Consider the following 22,228-nt stretch of genomic DNA (forward strand, 5'->3'; position numbering starts at 1 on the left):
ATGAAGAATGTATGATCATCACTGAGCTCCATTGACTGTAAGTCGGGGGTTCGCTTGTCAACCATTGAAACAAAATTGCCTTCTTGCCCAGTAACATTACTTTAGCCACAAACTCTGAAAGTCCTTTGGGCTTGGGAGAAGCAATAGTATAGAAACCAAATAGTGCTCTGGGAGTCGGAGTCCACCGTCTACCCAAGAGAGATGTGGTGTAGAGACCCAAGTGCTGCCAAAACTGAAGAATACTAGGGCAAGACCAGAACATATGTCCCAGCGAAGCGTGCAATTGAGTACATTTCGGGCATTGATGTACCTGGGTGATGCCCATCTGATAGGCTCACATGGGTGATATATAAAGGCGGAGTACAAACTTAAGCTGCAATTCCCAGTGAATTATATTAGTGGACACTTTCCTGAAGTTTTTCACCACTTGCTGTACCTGACGAGTGGAAAGCTCACACTGGAGATCCTCTGCCCAAGCAGCAGCTAATATAGTAAAATTTGGGCCTGGTTGACAGTCTCGAATACCCACATGATGAAAACAGAGAGGAATCAGTTGTTGTGCTGATAAACTAAACATCTCTGAAAGTGCCTCCTGACAAGCGTCCGTCAAGTGACAAGCAGGTAGGGAGCGAACATAATGTCTGACTTGTAAATATGCAAAAACATCCGTGCCAGAGTCCAAATGTACGTTGCAAAGAAGCAAAGGAGACCAATTGACCCCCTTCAGTAAACAGTTGGAAAACATATCATAAACCAGAGGTGGTCCACCGCTGAAAAGAGACAGATTGCATTCCCAGTAGAAAATCCCCATTTCCCTGAAGTGAGAGAAAAGGAGAAATCTTATGCGACAGTTTCAGACAACCACACACCCAGCGCCATGTCCGCTTCACAGGGGCAAATATAGGATAATGTGCCACTGCAGAGCGGAGGGTCGGTATTATGACATGTAGAAAATAACTAATATGATAAGGGGATAACAGTGACAATTCTAAGTCAGTAACAGAGAAATAAGAGGTACCCTGAAACCAATCATTAATATGCCTCATTTGGCAGGCCATCGCATACCAATGAATATTTAACAATCCAAATCCTCCCTTATCTTTAGGAAGGCAAAGAATAGCAAAGGTCATACAGGGTTCCCCCCCCCCCAAAACATATCGTTGAATCCCTCTAGTAAGTTGAACCCTATGGGCTAGGGACAGTAAGAGGGGAAGCACTTGAAATCGGTATAACCACTTTGGGAAAAGATGGGCCCAAGATTTATTAAAATATTTGGGTTTACATATCCCAACAAATTGAATTAATCTTTATGGCCTCAATGTACAGCATCTGAATTTGGCTTTTCAGAGGGTAGTGTTCGTGAGGAGCTAGCTAAAATAAAGGTAGACAAAGGGATGGGGCTGGATGGTGTACATCTGAGGGTTATGAAGGAACTTAGGAAAGTTCTGGTGTCTCCACTGACTGACCTTTGCAATGCTTCTCTAGAGTCAAGAGTGGTACCGGAGGACTGGAGAAGGATAGATGTGGTCCCTCTACACAAAAGTGGAAATAGGGAAGAAGAGGGAAATACAGGCCAGTAAGTCTGACTTCTGTAGTAAGCAAATTAATGGAAATGCTTTTAAAACAGAAAATAGTGAAGTTTCTGCAAACCTGTGGATTAAAGGACCATAGGCAACATGGATTCACTAGAGGTAGGTCTTGTCAGAAAAATCTGATCAATTTCTTTAACTGAGTGACCAGAGAATTGGCTAGAGGGAGTGTGCTAGATGTGGTGTATTTAGATTTTAGCAAAGCTTTTGACAGTGTACCACACAGATGGCTAATAAACTAAGTGGTCTTGGGATGGTCCCCAAAGTGACGGACTGGGTCAGGAACTGGTTAAATGGAAGACGACAGAGGGTGGTGGTCAATGGAGATCGCTCTGAGGAAGGGGATGTTAACAGTGGTGTGCCTCAAGGTTCTGTTCTTGGACCTGTTCTTTTTAACATTTTTATAAGCGATATTGCTGAGTGCATGACAGAAGAGTGGGATTTGGGTGTGATTGTATGTGATGATCTCAAGGTGGCCAAACAAGTTGAAAAGGTAACGGTGAAAGCTAGAAGGATGCTAGGGTACTTAGGAAGAAGTATGGCCAGTAGGAAAAAGGATGTATTGATGTCCCTGTATAAGACTCTGGTGAGACCTCATTTAGAATATTGTATACAATTCTGGAGACCGCATCTTCAAAAAGATATAAAAAGGATGGAGACGGTCCAGAGGAAGGCTACTAAAATGGTGTGTATGGGGACAGACTTAAAGATCTCAATCTGTATACTTTGGAAGGAGACATATGATAGAGACGTTTAAATCCCAAAATTTAACTACAAAATATTACTCACCAGGCAGCAAGAACGAGGAATACGAGTATAAAATGTCAGGTGCAACTCTGGGTAAGAGCGAACAAGAAAAGGACCTGGGTGTACTGATAGATAGGACCCTGAAACCGTTGGCACAATGTGCGGCAGCGGCAAAGAAAGCAAATACAATATTAGGCGTGATAAAGAAAGGAATCACGAGTAGATCGGAGAAAGTTATAATGCCGCTTTATAGGGCAATGGTCAGACCACACTTGGAATACTGTGTCCAACATTGGTCTCCCAACCTAAAGAAGGATATAAAAATGCTGGAGAGGGTGCAGAGACGAGCAACGAAGCTAAAAAATGGTATGGAGAACTTGAAATATGAGGAACAACTCAAGAAACTGGGACTGTTTTCCCTTGAGAAGAGGAGACTGCGAGGGGACATGACTGAGACTTTCAAAATACTGAAAGGCAATGACAAGATAGAACAGGAAAATAAATTATTTACATTGTCCAACGTGACATGGACAAGAGGACATGACTGAAGCTAAAGGGTGACAAGTCCACGACAAATGTCAGGAAGTTCTACTTCACGCAGCGAGTGGTGGACACCTGGAATGCTCTCCCAGAGGAGGTTATTACAGAATCCACAGTTCTAAGATTCAAAAGTAAATTAGATGCACATCTCCTTACGAGAGGCATAAAGGGATATGGGTGACTGAAACTACATCAGGTGTACACCTGACTGGGCCTCTGCGTGTGCGGATCACCGGATTCAATGGACCATGGGTCTTATCCGGAGAAGGCAGTTCTTATGTTATTATGGTTACACTCCCCCGATAACCATTTCACAAGCCAGTGGAGAAAAAGCCTCAAAAATTTCAATGCAGCAGTAAACAACTTCAATACTGTTTAAAGTCCAAGCTGCTTATGTACTATCACTGGCAAAAAACTCCACCACCACTGAAATGTAATTATCAAAAGGCTGCCATTCGTCCATACAACTGCCATTCATTCTTCAAACTGTCACTCATCCAAAGAATGCCACCCACTGATTAAGGCTATTAGGCCAAATAGTATCCAAAAAGAAAATCCAGCGCTGGTCATGCTGGTACAAAAGCCTCTTCACATTGCCCCTCTGTGGGGTAACAGGAATGTGTTCTAGCACAAAACACACAAAATCATCAAAATCATGCTGTTCTTTTGCACAATGGCGGGTCAGGATGTCAACTTCTTTTTTGTGACCGGTATTGGACCGGTGTTCAAATAACCGAGTCTTGAAACATCTGGCCGTGTGACCAATATAGGTTAGCCCGCAAGGGCATGTCATCCCATACATCACTCCTCTTGTTTCACATGTTGTAAAAGAGCTCAATTTCACCACTCTTCTGCCAGGAACTTGTGCAGCCGTGTCCTCTTGCATAACACCACAAGCTGCACACTTTCCACAACGAAAATGACACACCTCCCCCTCCTCCTGGACAGTCCAAACGTCAGCCTTGCACAAGATATCATTTAAATTCCTATTACGTGTATAAGCAATCTTACACTCTTGATCCTGAAAACATGCGACTGTTTGCATCATAGGCCAGATGTTCCTGATCTTTCTGCCTATGGACGAATGGCAGCCGTTTTTCGGCTGTTGCTATGACACTGTAACCTGGAAGTGCTACTGGAAGTTGGATCCTGCAGTTCCTTTTTAGCAAGGGGCGTTTCTTGTGCCGGTGTGCACAGAAGAGGAGTGGAGTTTTCCAACTGATACATTCCCTGAGGAACCCTTTGAGAGGCGAAACAAGGCACTTGGAGGATTGGGTATGGATTCTGGATTGTACATCTAAATGGTGCCATGGTGTTTTCATCTACAGTCTGACCAGACATTTTCTACCAGCACAGCATGGCGTTTTAGACCATGGTCCCAAGCTAAGTAAAACTTTTTTGCTTTTCCTGTGCACAGTGATGGGTATATTACCCTTTTGATAATTACATTTCAGTGGTGGTGGAGTTTTTTGCCAGTGATGGTACATAAGCAGCTTGGACTTTAAACAGTATTGAAGTTGTTTACTGCTGCATTGAAATTTTTGAGGCTTTTTCTTCACTGGTTTGTGAAATGGTTATCGGGGAAGTGTAACCCATCTCTGGTGAGTAATATTTTGTAGTTAAATTTTGGGATTACTTTGTTTTTTCTTGAGAGATGTTTAAATACCTACGTGGCGTAAATGCGCATGAGTCAAGTTTCTTTCAATTGAAAGGAAGCTCTGGAATGAGAGGGCATAGGATGAAGTTAAGAGGTGATAGGCTCTGGAGTAATCAAAGGAAATATTTTTTTTACAGAAAGGGCCGAAGAAGTGGTGGAGACAGAGACTATGACTGAATTCAAGAAGGCGTGGGATAGGCACATAGAATGTCTCAGAGAGAGAAAGAGATAATGGTTACTGCAGATGGAGATGGAAGACTAGATGGGCCTTTTGGCCTTTATCTGCCATCATGTTTCCATGATAAATCCAAGTAGCAGCCATTTCCAGTTTCCCTTAAGAGCTGAATCTACCTGCATAATATACTGATAATACCGCGATTTCAGATACTATCAATCTTTCCTGGAGAGATCTGCAGCAGATTCACATTTTCATAACATATTTAAGGCAAGTGGAAAAAGCAAGGATTCCCTATAAAACTTTATTAAAATTAATAGCAATAGGTTTAGTGTTATGTGGCTTGTGATCATATAACTTGGCATGCAGAGTAGGGCATTTAAGTGATTGGTTTTGCAATGTTAATCACTTCTGCTCATCTCAGATAGATGAGCCTTTACATTTCAGTTGTCTTTTGCATGCCCCTGGAGTTCTAATAAGTTTTTAAAACATGGGTGGATAATGGAATTACATTTTCTTTTCAGGTTATACACAATGAAGACAAAATTAAATCTTTTCAGAACCTGCAGAGTGAATTTTATATATGTCCTAGAGATCACTTTGCCTACTTACAATTATGCCATAACGTGACTAACTTGCCTTCAACCTCTTTGAGAGAAGATACATATGAATCATTAAGTGGCAGCTGAGTTTGGAGGCACAGGCTCAGATGCATTTTCATTTTTTCAAAAAGACCAGGGCGAGTATGACTGATTGGTGGAAGAAAATTGCAGTATGGTGAGACAGGAGATCTCTTAAAAGCTAATATTACTAAGGTGACATTAAAACAGTGGGTTGTGAGAAATGCAATCTAAAATTGGTTTGTGCACTTATATATCACCTCATACAGTGTACTGCACACATACCACTACTGAGATGAACGCCCAAAGTATAATGCACAGGATACATTACTCCAGTTTTATTTTCAAAGTGAGGGAACTAACTCAAATTAAAGGCTTACTCCTTCTCTTTGAACCCACCACTCTCCTCCTAAACTAATGATCATGCTAGCAATATAACTTAAGGACTTGATCCAAATCTTATTGCAAACTGCATTGATTCCTAGCAGAAAACTGCGGTATATGAGACACAGTATTGTATTGTATTTAAAAAGGACAAGGGGTTTCTTAAGGAATGCATTTTTGATTGTAGGTACATGTATCCTATTGAACTGCACGTAAGAAACAAACACACTGAGGGCCAGTAAACTCCGACAGGCCACTATCGCGGCTGCAAATGTAATGTTTTCAAAAAGACAAGTCATTCTCGAAGATCCACGCATGCAAAAGAGGTTTGCAGAATAGTACACGGAAAGGTGCAAACGTGCACATGTGCCGGGAAAAGCAACGTCATAGGCACAGATATCGTGGGCATGCCTTATTGGTGCACAATATATGCACCCGTCATAGGTGCGCGTCACATGTGGCTGTAGCTGTTAGGCGCTTGTGTCACAATAAAGATAAAAACCCAGCGCTTTTACAGCGGTTTCCTTTTTGTATTGACTTCTGGCTCCTGTAGTTGAAGTACAAGGTCATTGATCATTTCGCAGTTGATTTCTAGTCATGCGTTTTCATCCGTTTCTATAAGTCAGTATAATAGCAGGTTGGCAGTGAGGGTGGTAGGGGTTCCTTTGGTTTATCTTTTGTGGCTTTTTGCTCTCCACAAGACTCTTCTAATGCTCTCAGAACAGTGTTTGAATGTGTTTAATAAAATAAGTTATTACTCCAATTATTACTCCCAACAATTAACAATAACCCAAAAATTGTGTTTGAGAAAAATGTATACAACATTTAACCTGAAGTGTTGGAATATAAGTATTAAGAAAAAGGACAAGAGATAACACTCCAATAGTGTGCTGAATATCTGCTCTTTTTAAGGAATCTTTGCCCTTTTTTTTTTTTTAAGGCATTTAAATTTTATTCATCAAATGTCATTTTACAAAAACCAAAAGTGTAACAAGATAATATACATCCAAAGATAGCTGCAATATAATATCAGATCTCCCATACCCGACCCTACCACCCAAAAAAAAGGGGGGTGGGGAAGGAGGACAGGCTGTCCACCAAGCATCAAATTTAAGCAGTGAACTTATCAATAATGTTAAGTCATTGTCCAGTGTAGAGGAGGCCTAAAAAATGCCTCTCCATTGGATATAGATATCCTACATTTTATGCAATAAGTTTCATCATCAAACACAAAGTATCACATTTACGCAGAAAATGATCAGCAGATGGAAGTCGACTTTGTTTCCAATATGATGGAATGAGAAGTTTCCCCACCACAAAAAAGAATTTCACCAATTTATAGTGATCTTTTGAAATATGTGGTGGTCTCGCATGTAAAAGTCAATATTTAGCCTCAAGGAGATACAGGTTTGCCCAACTGAAGACCAGAACATTTGCACTTCACTACAGCTCCACCATATGTAGTAGAAGGGTCCCAGTTCTCCATAATCTCACCAACACTGAGAAGAACCGGAAGCACAGATCTTAAACAATCATTCTGGCGTGTAATTCCTCCGATACATATCTTATGCTCATTTTTGTTCATACTACTTGCAATTGATACTTTAAACAAATTTCCAAAGACAAATTGCTAGGTTTTAAAATCATAGGATTGACCCCAATTCCTGCTCTCGCTCCCAAGATTGTAAACAACTTTGAATAGGATTAGTCCTGAATAAAGCATGACATAGTCTAGTAATGGATCTTCTATGAGGACCCACTTTTAACACTTGCTTTAGTCATATTTCAGAAAGTTCTAAGTCCTCCCTGGCATTTACAAAAAGAAGATGACGAAGTTATATATAACAAAAGGAATCCTTCTCCAAAAGGCCATATTCCTCCTGTAAATCATCCCAAGAGCTCATTCCATCATCTTTCCATAATTGGGACAGCATACACAATTAGTTTTTAGCTCAATGTGAATATGCTGCCCAATTCAACTCTGTAGGCAAGTCAGGCACATACATAATCACAGTAAGATGAACATAATGCCTGTCTGGAAACAAGCACCTATGCAGAGCCAACCAAGTCCATAAAAGTGTCTTCATCAGGGGAGTGGATATCCCAATTAAGAGTTGTAATTGTGGCTCTGGCAGCCATGGGATAGCCCACAATGGGGTCAAGGAAACCAATTGATGCTCAACTTAAGAGATCTACAGATTCAATAAACCAAAATATGCAGCTGTACTGCTAAGTAATATAAGTGGAAATTTGGTACTGGCATTTCACCCCTGCTTTTGGTTTGAAGCAAACTCTTCTTCTTTACCCCAGGGGGCTTTCCGATTGAAAGTAGCAAAAAATGTCTTAGGGACTGTTATAGGAAGCACCATAAAAAGATATAATAATTTAGTCAGTACCATCATCTTCACAGCAGAGATTCTACCCACCCATGACAAATTAAGACCATGGCATCACTCCAAGTCTTAACACCCTCCCCAAATTTTTTTGGGGTGGTAATCATATTTATATAAATCCTTCAAGGTAGATGGTAGATTAATACCTTAAGTAACAAAGATATTTAGTCACCATGTAAAAGAAAAATTCCCCTTCAAATGATGAATCTCCAGAGAAGCAACAGTGAGATTTAGAATTTCAGATTTCTCCATATTAACCTTAAACCCCGACACCTCCCCAAAGCTTTCCAAGATCTGTACCAAATGTGTTAAAGATTGTGCAGGATTTGTCAACATCAAAAGAACATCGGCAAAAGCTTAATCTTATGCCTCTTATCACCACACAATATCCCTTGTATCCCTGAATGTGTTCGCAGCAAATGGTTCTTTCAACAAAGAAAACAACAAGGGTCAGAGTGTGCAACCTTACCACATTTCCCGATAAGTTCGAATTCCGGGGTACAGCTGCCATTAATATGAAGACAGACCGATGGGTGATTATAGAGTGATGTAATCCTCCCCACAAAGCATTATGGGAGATTTATTCTATCCTCTTGTCTTGGTTTTTATATAACATATTGACACAAGAAATGCAAAACACAGACTGACCTGTCAAGCTCTTTCTTCAGTTTTGGTGTGTCCATGTCTGAATAAGATGGCATTGGTGTGATGGGAACTTTGGGCACCTGGTTCCTCTTATGGCAGACAGCATCTACAGCAGAAAGATGACATTATTGCATATTACATTCTGCAAATGTCACATAACAGTATTGCAATATATATAACCAGATAGAAAAACAGGAGAAGTTAATACTAAAAGGCCAACTCCTCGTTCTCTACTTTAACATACACAGCCTCGCATCCAAAATTGCATTAGCTGGGACTTGTTCACAAAAAAATCAGTTCACGGGAACCTCCTTTCAATGATTAGGGAGTTCACCTGGGTCTATCTACAGTCGTTGTGTACCCTAGAGCACACTGCAAACATCATATATTATCCCACAAACATCATATATTATCACTTAATGTATAAGTAATAATTTAAATTTAAAAAATACTCTGTGAAAATTTAAAGTAGAAAAATAAAAAATAATTGAATGTCAGCTCACTAAAGCCCTTCATTCATTACAAAAGAAAGTTTCCACCATCAAAAATCATAAATAATGGCAGAAACTTATCTTAATGATATCCACAAGTGTCCCGAAATTGTCTTCACTTGAAAAGGGGTGCCTCAGCTGACTGTGTAACAGTATTGTACAGACATTTATTTATTCATTCATGCAATGCAAGGCAAAAATTCTCTTGGCAAAAACAATTGGGTTGAAAGTCAAAAGCACATATTTGGTCAGTATCATTTGCTGGCTGCTACTACTACTAATCATTTCTAAAGTGTAAACCCTTAGAAATTTTCTGGGCTTGTACCATGGATCAATACAGAGGTATTATTTCCTTATCTATTCTCTACACCAATTTAGACACATGCATTTATATTCTTCTGTCTCCATCTGCTGGTAAAAGAGAAAAACCCACGTATCTAACTGGTCTGGAGAAAAAATAAAGAAATGCCTCTGTATTGATCCATGGTGCTACCATACTTAGGAAGGCATAGCTCAAGCACAGATGGGGGAAGGCCAACACTCAATCAAAAGAGCATGGTTCAGGACAAAGTATCTTTAAAAGATATCATAAAAGGGAAGACCGAACATCCTGATAGTAAGATTTCAATACAGGCTGCAGAAGACCAGGTTTTCTTAAATTCAGAACAGGCTATAAGATTGCAAATTAGCTATGCCAACTGTTGAGCAAATTGTAAATAGATATGACAAACACTGTTTGAAATGTCTGTATGCAAATGCCAGAAGCCTAAGAAACAAGATGGGAGAGTTAGAATATATTGCACTAAATGAAAAGATAAGATGTAATAAGCATCTCTGAAACCTGGTGGAAGGAAGATAACCAATGGGAGACTGTCATACTGGGGTACAAGTTATATCGTAGTAATAGGGTAGATTGAATCAATAGAGGCATAGCGTTATATGTTAAGGAGGGCCTTGAATTGAACGGACTAAAAATTATAGAGGAGCAGAAAAACACCTTGGAATCCCTATGGGTAGAAATTCCATGTGTAAGGGGGAAAAGGATAGTGATAGGAGTGTACTACCGTCCATCTGACCAGGATGAATGGACAGATGCTGAAATGTTATCAGAAATTAGAGAGGCTAACAAACTGAGTAACATAGTAATAATGAGCGATTTCAACCACCCCAATATTGGCTGGGTAAATATATCATCAGGGCATGCTAGAGAGATAAAATTCCTTGATGAAATCAAGGACCACATTATGGAGCAGCTGGTTCAGGAAATGACAAGAAGTGAAGCAATTCTAGATCTAGTTCTTAGTAGAGCACATTTTATATGATTCCTGGAATAAGTTCATAAAGGAAATCCAATACAACAGCACTTAACTTTAAAAAAGGAGAGTATGATAACACGAGGAGAATGGTAAAAAAGAAACTTAAAGGTGCAGTAGCAAAGGTCAAAAATATACATCAGGCGTGGATGTTTTTAAAAAAAATACTTTCCTGGAAGCACAGACTAGATATATTCTATGTATTAAAAAAGGAGGAAGGAAGATCAAACGGCAGCCAGATTTATTATGAATAGCTAAAAGAAAATCCTTTAGAAAGTGAAAGAAGGATCCGACTGAAAATAATTGTAAACAACACAAGGAATATCAAGTCAAATGTGAGGCGCTAATAAGGAAGGCAAAGAGCGATTTTGAAAAGAAGATTGTGCTGGAAGCAAAAACACACAGTAAAAACTTTTTTAGGCATATTAAAAGCAAGAAGCTGGGAAGAGAATCGGTTGGACCGCTAGACGACCGAGGGATAAAACGGGCTCTCAGGGAAGACAAGGCCATAGCGGAGAGATTAAATGAATTCTCTGCCTCGGACTTCACTGAGGAAGATGTGAAGAGTTACCAGTACCAGAAATTCCATGCTTGAGGGAGCCTGACACATATGCCCTGCAGAACAACTGAACTAGCTACTCACCTCCAACTGATTCCTGGAATCATTTCCCCTTCACTTCCCTCTCACCATCACTTAGGCCTGCTTTCAATTAGGTTGCTCTTCTTTTCTCCTGTTCCTTTTATACCTTTTTTTACTTTATAGAAGAGCAGTCTCTAACATGGGCAGCCTAAAGTAAATGTGGAGAGATGTGTGGCCATGTGCAAAGATTTCCTGTGGGGCCTCATTTGTATAAGTTAATAGAAGTTGAAAATTGAGACAAAAAAATAGGGCCATATGTGAAACACAGGGTTACTCATTGGTAGGACTAGCTGTGTTGAAAGCAGATGTGTTGGATGTTTACAAAATCATGAGTGGTATAGAACAAGCTGATGGAATAGAATAGTACAAGTTACTTTATCAAACAATACCAGGACTAGATGATATTCCATAAAACTAGCAAGTAGCAGATTTAAATTTCATTTTAAAAATGTATTTTTCTCAGTAGGACAATAGTTATTTATTTTAAAAATTTCTATTCCGCTTATCAACTAAGCAGGTAACAATTAATACATACATAAAAGTAACAAACATTACATTACAAATTAATGCATTATTATCCAGTAAAAACATCAGTAAACATCGTCAGCCTATCTTCAAATGATATAGGGATGCTCTATTAGCTCCTAGTGAGGAGACTGTGGTGCTTGCGCAGTGGTTAAAGCTACAGCCTTAGCACCCTAAGATTTTGGGTTCAAACCCTTGTGGCTACTCCTTGTGACTTGGCAAGTCACTTAATCCCCCCATTGCCCCAGGTACATTAGACAGATTATGAGCCTGCCGGGACAGACAGGGAAAAATGCTTAATACCTGAACAAATTCATGTAAACCGTTCTGAGCTCCCCTGGGAGAACGGTATAGAAAATGGAATAAATAAATAATTGATCAAGAAAGGAAGAATCTCACAAATAGAGAGGTCTTTAGCAGTTTCTTAAAAGATTAGTGAATGGTGTCCAAGCTAATAGCAAAGCTCAGTTTAAACAAAGCCTCAACTAGTTTCTGAGGACAGATTCATAAAGACATCTCCACTTCAGACTTCTGGAAGTGAGCAATAGGGAAAGGGCTTTCCTATTTGGATCTGCTAAGTTCTTTCAATCAACCCAGACAGGCTACTATCAGACTTAGGATGCTGATCTCAATGAATGCTGGTTTCCTAACTGCAAGGACTATTCATTTTTCTTTTTCTCTGAGTGCAAACTTAGACCAGAGATACATGAATAGCAGCAGAAAGGAGAGCCCCAATAGTAGCTGCTGTTTTCTCTCCTCCTTCACCATCATATTATACTAAAACTGTATTTTTCTAGTTTATAGGTTTATCATATCTTTACTGCTCCTCCATACTTTCTGAAAGATAAATGCCATTAGCACTGTGATAATTTCAACTAGTTATTTAAGTGTTCTGGGGATCACTGCAGCTTGATTGTATTGTCAGCCTTATATTACTGAATGCTGCTTGTCAACATGTGAGAGGGCCTATCCAGAAGATCAGCAAAGATCTCTGGGATATTATATAAAACATTCTGACTCTGGAATGTTAATGCAGATAGACCCTAAGGACCACATTCTGTAAAGGACGTCTAAAATTTAGGCATTGTTTAAACGTCCAGCAGTAGAATGCTCTTGGCTATCATTGTCATTAATTTACTTCCTGCTGTATCTCTTTGAGTGAACTGAACCCAGGACCTCTCAGCACACCCACAAAAGACTAGCCAAAAACACACTTTTAAATATGAAAGATTACATGTATCATCTGCGCTATGCAGATAAAACTCTCGTCACCAACAGCAAAGAAGACATGTTGTATCTACTGAGAAAAGTTAAAGCCGAAAGTCATAACATGGAATAAAAACTAAATGTAAACAAGACGAAGATCATGAACATGGAAAATGATTTGAGCTCAAAGGTAACAGAACAGAGAATTTGTAAAGGATTTCAATCTGCTGGGCTTTTTTGCAAACAAAGAAGCAACTAGCAAGGAAGAAATACTCCGCAGAATAGCACTTGGTCGCTCTTTAATGAAGATTCTCGACAAAGTATTCAAAGGCAAGGAAATAACACTCCAAACAAAGATCAGACATGTCCATGCACTCATTTACTCAATGGTCAATTACAGATGCGAAAGCTGGACACTACGAAAACAAGACAGAAAGAAAATTTACTCATTTAAGTTTTGGTGTTGGAGAAGAACTAACAAATTGATTCTGGAAGAGATCAAGCCGACTATGTCACTTGAAGCCAAAATGATGATGTTATGATTGTCTTAATTTGATCATACTATCAGAAGAGAAAGATCATGTGACCTTGGGCAAGTCACTTAATCCCTCATTGCCCCAGGTGCATGAGCCTGCCAGGACAGATAGGGAAAAATGCTTGAGTATCTGAATGTACACCACTTAGGTTATAAGTGGTATATAAATGCTACAAATAAATAAATAATCATCATTAGAGAAGGATATCATGTTTGGGAAGAACGAAGGAACCAGGCGAAGAGGGCAACCTACAATCGGATGGCTATACACATTGAAAACAACCATGGGGATGACACTGGAAGACCTTACTGGACTAGCACAAAACCAATTTCTTTTTAGATCTATAATTCAAGTCACTAGGACTCAAACATGAGTCAGTGCCACCTAACTATTTATAACTGTGCAAATATACACAAAAGTAAACACTTGTTTGAAGAAAAAAAGAGAGCTTTCAGTAATAAACTATAATACTGACTTTTCACCTTATATAAAAGAAAAATCAAGCTCTTAACTGGATCCCAATTAAGTAGAGGGGGTGGATTAAACAAAGGATAAACTGAAGCCTCTTATTAAAAGCAAATATAGGGGTTTCAGGTTTCGGTTTATTTAAAAATTTGATATACCACCTTATCAAATCAGCGCACCTTAATAAAAGGACCCCATAATTAGGAAAGGATATTAACATAATAATTCCCTGCTCAATTACTTCATCCTGTACCTGTAGTACTTATGGAGATGTTCTTCATGTCCAAAAAGCCCTTCAATTGATCAGGTTGACAGAAAACATACTTAACCCCTAAATATTTTACTAAACATTTACAGGGGTAAGATAACAAGAAAGAAGCACCAATATCTTTAACTTGTCTATATGATGGAAAAATTTTCTACTATCCTGAGGTTTTTTTCATTACATCTGGAAAGATCCAAATCTTCTGGTGACAGAAGAGTTCCTTTGTTTTTCTAAAATACAGTCTTACTAAATTGTTCATATCTTACTCGAATAAAACCACCACCAATAATATTGATCTTTCCAACACCTCACATTGAAAACTCTTGAGAAAGTCAGTCAAATTAATTAAATCTAAAGAATATCTTCAATTAGTTATTCCTTCTGTGCTTCTAGACAATTTTCAGAATTCCCTTCCCTATTTGTAGGCACTTTCCGGGTCATTTTTGAAGATAAAGGTAGGTAGTAAATTCTATTTACTGGCGGAATTTGGTCTGCAGCTTGGTAATTTTAAGAATATCTCAACTTCTCTAAATACTCTGTACCAGGTTCTTTGCCTGCTCTAATTCAAATTCCTATCCTCTTTTTCTTCTATATTAAGTTATTTGATCATGGTTGATATTTTATGTAAAGGTTAAAGTCCTCTGTGTCATCTGTGTCATCTGTTAGGGGCTTTGCATTTCATTCAATATACAGACCAAGGCTGTGGAGTTGCTACATCAAATCTTCAACTCCAACTCCTCTATTTTACTACTGTTTGACTAATAAGCATAATTTCAGTTTTTGCTAAATTTAAAGCTAATCGATTAGCTTTCATCCAAAATTGAATAGTCTCCATACAGTGCTGCAAATTTGAGACAAATTTAAGATGACCATTACAAAATCATCAACAAAAATCCCAAAACCAAAACCCGATCGTCAGCATAAACCCTAACATCAACCTCTAATCCCATGACATCTCTTAATGCTTTTTTTTCCATTTTGAAGTTGAAGTCAGAGTGAGTACATTTTCACTGAATCTGATTCCATCCAAAATTGCTTCCGACTGACTCCACAGCTAATATAGCTTAAACTTTTCTGAGTTATCTTTTAATTTTTAATTAATCTATAAGATGCTCTTCTATTACTCTGTGTTTCTATTGTTTAAATATTTTCCCTTTTGCTGGTTTGCTGTAAAAGTGTCTGCTCCATGAGGCAAACAAATATCAGGACCATTACTTTGAGTCCCAAGCAAACTGGGATGGATAGGATAGGAGGTGTTGGTATGTCATTCAAATATTGAACTTTTCTGAACTAATTTCTACTAAAACAATACATCCAGTTTATTTTTTTCATTTCAAATATACTGTAAAGTATCCAGACCACATCACAAAATGTTGTAGTACTGGGGGGGGAGGGGGGAGGAAGCTGAGGTTCTTCAGTTAGTATACACAATTTTTCATAACTTTTGAGATTTCAATTTTGGAATTGGCTTTCTTTCTAGTCCCTGGTCAGTATGGAACGATTAGGTTCTTACCTTGGTAATCTTCTTTCTAGAAGACAGACACATTATTCCTGAATCTGTGGAACATATCAAAGTAGACCCCTGAGTTTAGGGAGGGACAGATAAGCCTGCTAACAGAATGGATGATCCAAATGCGGAGACCTTTTGGCTTCTAAGTCCACCCTGTAAAACTTCATAAACATATGGAGAGAGGGCCCTGTGGTTGCTCTTCAGATTTCTTCTGGAGACACCACTGAAGATTCCGCCCATGAGGAAGCCACTCCTAGTGGAGTGCGCCTGTACGGATATAGGCTTTCTACTTCCAATATAGACTGAAGAAATGACCATACAGATCCATCTTGAAATGGTCGGTTTCAAGGCAGGTCGGCCTTTCCAGACAGCACCCACCAGTACAAAGAGATGATCTGACAGTCGAAATTCGTTTCTAACCTCCTGATACTGTAACACTCTGTGCACATCCAATAATTTCACTACTTTATCACTTTTCCTCAATCCCGAAGGCGTGAAGGCAGGCAACCACACTTTCTAATCGATATGAAAGTTGGAGACTACTTTAGGCAAAAAGGATGGAACTGTACATAGTTCTAAGCCTGAATACGAAATTCTGAGGATCGCTGCACAATAATGCCTGCAATTCTGACACCGTCAAGCTGAAATTATTGCCACCTAAAACACCATTTTAACTGTAAGAACCATCAGTGAAGCTTGCTCTGGAGGTTCATAGGGTGCTCTGGCTAGCACCTACAGGACCAGATTAAGACTCCATGCCAGAAAAGATTGTCGTACTGGAGGACGTAGGCACAAAGTGCTCTTCACAAACCTGGCCATATCTGGAATTGTGGCTATGGTGCTCTTATTAACCTTGGTCCCAAAACACGAAAGCTCCTCAATCTGAACTTTCAAGAAGTAAAAAAGTAGGTCTTTTTCCAGTCCTTCCTGCAGGAAGGCAATTACTACGGATATCAGAGACGAGTTAGAGTCCTCACTCCTGAGCACACCAAGCTTGGAAACACTTCCAGGCCTTGGCGCGTTAGTGTCACACATTCAAGAGCCATGCCTTAACCAAAGCATTCCAGATTCTACAGGACAAATGGCCTTGTGTGAGCAGTCTTGGATGACATGGAAGTCTGAGACCTTGGTCCCTTTGCAGACAGACCAGATCTACATACCATGGTCACCTCGGTCAGTCTGGTCTTCTAGAAATACCAGCCCTTGGTGCTTTAAGGTCTAGATTGCTTTAAGGTCTAGAATCGGCCTTCAGTCTTCTGAGACTCTTTTGGGCACTATAAAGTATAGGCAGTCCCTGGGTTAAGAACATCAAACTTATGTCGGACTCGTACTTACGAACCAGGGTCTGCTGCTCCCTTCCTGCACCAATGCACCCTTCATCCCTTCCTGTCTCAACATGACCCTCTTCCTCCATTCCATGTCCCTTGTTATTCTTCTCTCCCTCTGTGTTGTGTGCCAAATTCATGCCTCCCTCCCTTCAGCGGGTGTTTACCTTGTCTGACCAGCTCCTTCCTCCCAGCTGCACTTCTTTTCACAAAGCTGACCTGGAAACCTTCCTTTCGACGTCAGATGGGAGACTTCAGAGTCAGCCTTAGCTTTGTGAAAACAAGTGCAGCTGGGAGGAGAGAGATGGCCAGAGGAGGTAAAAACCCAAGGGAGAGAGTGAAGCACAAATTTAGGACACAGCACAGAGGGATGTGTTGGGACATGGAAGGGAGGAAGAGGGGCGCTTTGGCACAGAAAGAGAGAAGTAGGGTCACATTGGGACACAGAAGGAAGGGAGGAAGCACAAACCTTGGACAAAGGAAGGAAGGAGTATGAACCACAGCATCCTGCAGGAGGAAATGGAATAAGCAGACATTTTGCTCATGACTCTGAAAAGATCATACAAAGCATCATGTAAATCGCTCTAAGCTCCCCTGGGAGAACAGTATAGAAAACTGAATGAATAAATAAATAAATCAGCTACATGATAAGAACATAAGAATTGCCACTGCTGGGTCAGACTTGTGGTCTATCGTGCCCAACAGTCCACTCACGCGGCGGCCCCTAGGTCAAGGACCAGCGCTCCAACCGAGACCAGCCTTACCTGTATACGTTCCGGTTCAGCAGGAACCTGTCCAACTTTGTCTTAAATCCCTGGAGGGTGTTCTCCCCTATAACAGACTCCAGAAGAGCGTTCCAGTTCTCTACCACTCTCTGGGTGAAGAAGAACTTCTTTATATTTGTACGGAATCTATCCCCTTTTAACTTTAGAGAGTGCCCTTTCGTTTTCCCTACCTTGGAGAGGGTGAACAATTTATCTTTATCTACAAAGTCTATTCCCTTCAGTATCTTGAATGTTTCAGTCATGTCCCCTCTCAATCTCCTCTTTTTAAGGGATTAGAGGCCCAGTTTCTCTAATCTCTCACTGTACGGCAACTCCTCCAGCCCCTTAACCATTTTAGTCGCTCTACTTTGGACCCTTTCGAGTAGTACCGTATCCTTCTTCATGTACGGCGACCAGTGCTGGATGCAGTACTCCAGGTGAGGGTGCACCATGGCCTGGTACAGCGGCATGATAACCTTCTCTGATCTGTTCATGATCCCCTTCTTAATCATTCCTAGCATTTTCGCCGCCGCCACATATTGCACAGACGGCATCATCGACTTGTCGACCAGTACTCTCAAGTCTCTTTCCTAGGGGGTCTCTCCAAGTATCACCCCGGGCATTCTGTATTCATGTATGAGATTTTTATTACAGACATGCATCACCTTACACTTATCCACGTTGAACCTCATTTGCCATATCGCTGCCCATTTTTCGAGCATGGTTATGTCACATTGCATATCTTCGCAGTCCCCCTGCGTCTTCACTACTCTGAATAACTTCATATCATCCGCAAATTTAATCACCTCGCTCATCGTACCAATTTCCAGATCATTTATAAATATGTTGAAGAGCATGGGTCCAAGCACCGAGCCCTGCGGCACCCCACTAGTGACGCTCTTCCAGTCCAAGTATTGTCTATTTACCCCCACTCTCCGTTTCCTATCCACCAGACAGTTTTTAATCCACATGAGTATTTCATCCTCTATTCCATGGCTCGCAATTTTCTGAAGTAGCCATTAATGCAGAACCTTGTCGAACGCCTTCTGAAAATCCAGATATACAATGTCGACTGGGTCACCCTTGTCAATCTGCCTGTTTACTCCCTCAGAGAAGTGCAGCAAATTCGTCAAGCAAGATCTTCCTTTGCTGAAGCCGTGCTGGCTGGTCCTCATCAGATCGTGTCTGTCAAAGTGATCAATGATGCAGTACTTTATCAGCGTCTCTACCATCTTTCCCTGTACTGAGGTCAGACTCACCGGTCTGTAGTTTCCCGGATCTCCCCTCAAACCTTTTTTGAAGATTGGTGTAACATTCGCCACCTTCCAGTCTTCCGGAATCTTTCCTATTTGATCGACAGATTGGCTATTAGTTGAAGCAGTTCAGCTATAGTCCCTTTCAGTTCCTTGATAACCCTCGGATGGATGCCATCTGGTCCCAGAGATTTATCGCTCTTAAGCCTATCAATCTGCCTGCATACCTCTTCTAGACTGACCGTCAACCCTGTCAGTTTCCCGTCTTCGTTTCCAGCGTATAGCCTCTCGGGTTCCGGTATGTTGTGTATATCCTCCTCCGTAAATACAGACACAAAAAATGTGTTCAGTTTGTCGGCGATGGTTTTGTCCTCTTTTAGCACTCCCTTTATTCCATGGTCATCCAACGGTCCCACTGCTTCCTTCGTGGGTCGTTTCGGCTGTGGGGTTTACTGCTTTATGTATTTTCTCAAGGGGGGGAGGGTTACTGGGGATGTTTTTTATCTGGTGGTTTTTGGGGTGGGTAGGGAGTTGGGTGGGGGTAGCACTTTGGGACTGTCCAGGGGGAGGGGGTTCGGAGGGTTGAGGGGTGTGTCATTTGGTGGTGGGTGATGATTGGTGTGTGTGTGTGTGCGATTTCAAATGTGGTGGGGGTTTGGATGGCTGGATGGTTTGTGGTGGGGGGGCTTGGGTGTGGGGAGGGTGGGTGCCCCTTGGCAACTGGGGTTGTTTCTGTTCCTTTTCCTGGGAGCTCAGCTGGGAGGCCCACTGGGGAAGCCTTATGCTGCTTATTTGCTGCAACTCTTATGACTATGGCTGATTTGACTTACATTACCATGAATGTCGCTGGCCTTCATTCCCCAATCAAGCGAAAGAAGGTGCTCTCCTTCTTGAAGCAGGAGAAGGTGTCAGTAGCATTCATACAGGAAACCCAACTTACCACTAGTGAACATAAGAAGTTGGTGCAGGATTAGGTAGGTGAGGCTGCGCACTCCTCCTATAACTCTAGACAAAGGGGAGTTGCTATTCTTATCAACAAGGCTGTAATGGCAGAACCACATAGGATTATTACTGACCTTCAGGGTCGGTATGTCTTCTGGGCTGGCACTCTCCGAGTGCGCATTGGTTGGTGGAAACTAACGCAGAATCGTGAGGGGGTGGGCTAGCTTTGCCTGATCTTCGCTTATACAATGTTGCTGCTCATATGCGGTGGCTATACGAGCTCTTTACTGCCGAACCCCGGTTTGCTCCTGTTGGACTTTTTGATTCTTGGATGGCTCTGTATGCAGCATTGGCCTGTTTGGTGTGTCCACAGTGGTGCTGTCCTCGTCTTGGACTCTATTCGGTTTGGCTCACACCCCCTTATGGAAGGCGCTGCTTTGGTGGAGGCATAGGAATGGTAAGGGACAGGGTAATTGGGCCTACCAGATGCTTAGTCAGAGCCCTAATTTTATTCCATGGATGGGGGCGCCTAAGGGAGTTGGAGACAGGTTTGGTACTAACAGCTGCTTGGGCCTTGTGTCTAATGGTGGGATCCCTCACGTCACCTATCCCCTCATATGATATGTTCCACACCACCTGGACCGTGCCTCGCATGCCCTTTTTTGCATGCTTACAGCTGCACCACTACTATCTGGACAACCTTCGCCGCCGCCTAGAAGGTGGACATTTCCTGAAGGTGGATCAGACTTTTCTATCTCTCCCTGTCGCCCTTAATTTTTTGTCCTTTTGTTATAGGACGGCGCGTGCCGAGTGGATAGATACACAGATAACTCTGACATCTAAATGGTCATTGGAACTGGGAGAGGAGATTACACCAGGGGCACTTAAAACCTGTTTTGCTAATATAGTCAGAGGGGCCCGCAGTGCTAACTTGCAGGAGCTTCAATTTAAATTGCTCCATCGTACTTACTTCACTAGGATGCAGGGGATGAGGGTGGGCCTGTGGGACTCTGCTGAATGTGTGAAATGCGGGAGCGTACCGGGGACCCTATTGCATATGATTATTGAATGCCCGGTTCTAGGCGTTTACTGGAACAGGGTGCTGGACTTTCTTGCCAAGATCCTGGGGGTGCCAGTTCAGTGATCTTATGGGATTCTGATCCTGGGGCACAACGAGGACTTCCTGGATCAGGGGTTGACAACGGACCACTGGTGCTTTGTCTATGTCACTGTGCTGGGGGCCAAGAGGGGAGTGCTCCGCATGTGGATGGACATGGCACCACCGGAACTGGCGGGTTGGCTGCGATCCCTCCGTGAGCTAGCCCGATGGGAGCTGCGTACCTTTGGGGGGAGTGCGGAGAGACCCTACCAGTTATATGGGTCCTTATGGGAGCTGGTTTTAACTGAGGTTGATCCTTAGTGAAGCTGTTCTGTTTCTACTTCTCCAGTTGCTGGGGGGTGGGGAGTTAGGGGCTGGGCGGGGATTCAGGATGGGGTTCATTTGCCTGTGGGTGTCGGGGTGGGCTTTCTGTGTTTTTCAAAAACAAAAATGTGGGCGTAAACTTACAGATGATGCTTCTTTCTCTTCCATTTATATCCTTATTTGATGCCATTGCAGATGAGGTTTTGTTGGGACATTGCTTTTTCTCTTACTTTGGAGGGGCTATCATTTGCCCCTACTGATTCGCCTCTTGATGGTCTTTCTTGTTCTGCTTTGGGACTTGTGATGATACTGTTTCTCTATCTGCACTGTATTCAGATTTTGCCTGGTTGCCTTTTTTGTTTGTTTGCTTCTCAATAAAATGTTTCAAACCAAAAGTACCTGGCTAAAACCAAGGAATAGTAATATTCCATGCTACTGATCTAGGGGCTTACCCAATGTCTGTCTCAATAGAAGACTATGGATTTTTCCTCCAGGAACCTATCGAAACCTTTTTTAAAACCAGCTATGTTAATCGCTCTTACCACATCTTCTGGCAATGCGTTCCAGAGCTTAACTATTCTCTGAGTGAAAAAATATTTCCTCCAAATGAAGGAATGATCTGACTAGGCACATGGGGCTAGGTATGGAACAAATGAAACTAGGGTAAATAGTGCCAGATCGCAGCCCTAGTTCTGATTAAGTTGGAAATACAGAGGGACAGGAAAAAAAATGTAGAGCAGGGAAAAAGAGAATAGTACATGCGTGTTTTAGCTGCACTGAGGAAGGACAATGTCAAGATAGCCAATTTATGAACACAAAC

General features: G+C 41.4%; 1 protein-coding gene across 5 annotated transcripts in view; it reads right to left on the reverse strand.

Annotated features, from left to right (window-relative positions):
- The window catches only part of SLX4 (SLX4 structure-specific endonuclease subunit), a 147,279-nt gene that overhangs the window by 19,090 nt on the left and 105,961 nt on the right, over nt 1-22,228 (reverse strand). For all 5 annotated transcript variants that reach the window (XM_033963782.1, XM_033963783.1, XM_033963781.1 and 2 more), the window contains one exon: nt 8,754-8,856. In XM_033963782.1, coding sequence (XP_033819673.1) covers nt 8,754-8,856 — 103 coding nt within the window. The remainder of the gene's footprint in view (nt 1-8,753; nt 8,857-22,228) is intronic.

The sequence above is a fragment of the Geotrypetes seraphini genome, chromosome 11 (assembly GCF_902459505.1).
Source record: "Geotrypetes seraphini chromosome 11, aGeoSer1.1, whole genome shotgun sequence".
Lineage (NCBI taxonomy): Eukaryota > Metazoa > Chordata > Amphibia > Gymnophiona > Dermophiidae > Geotrypetes > Geotrypetes seraphini.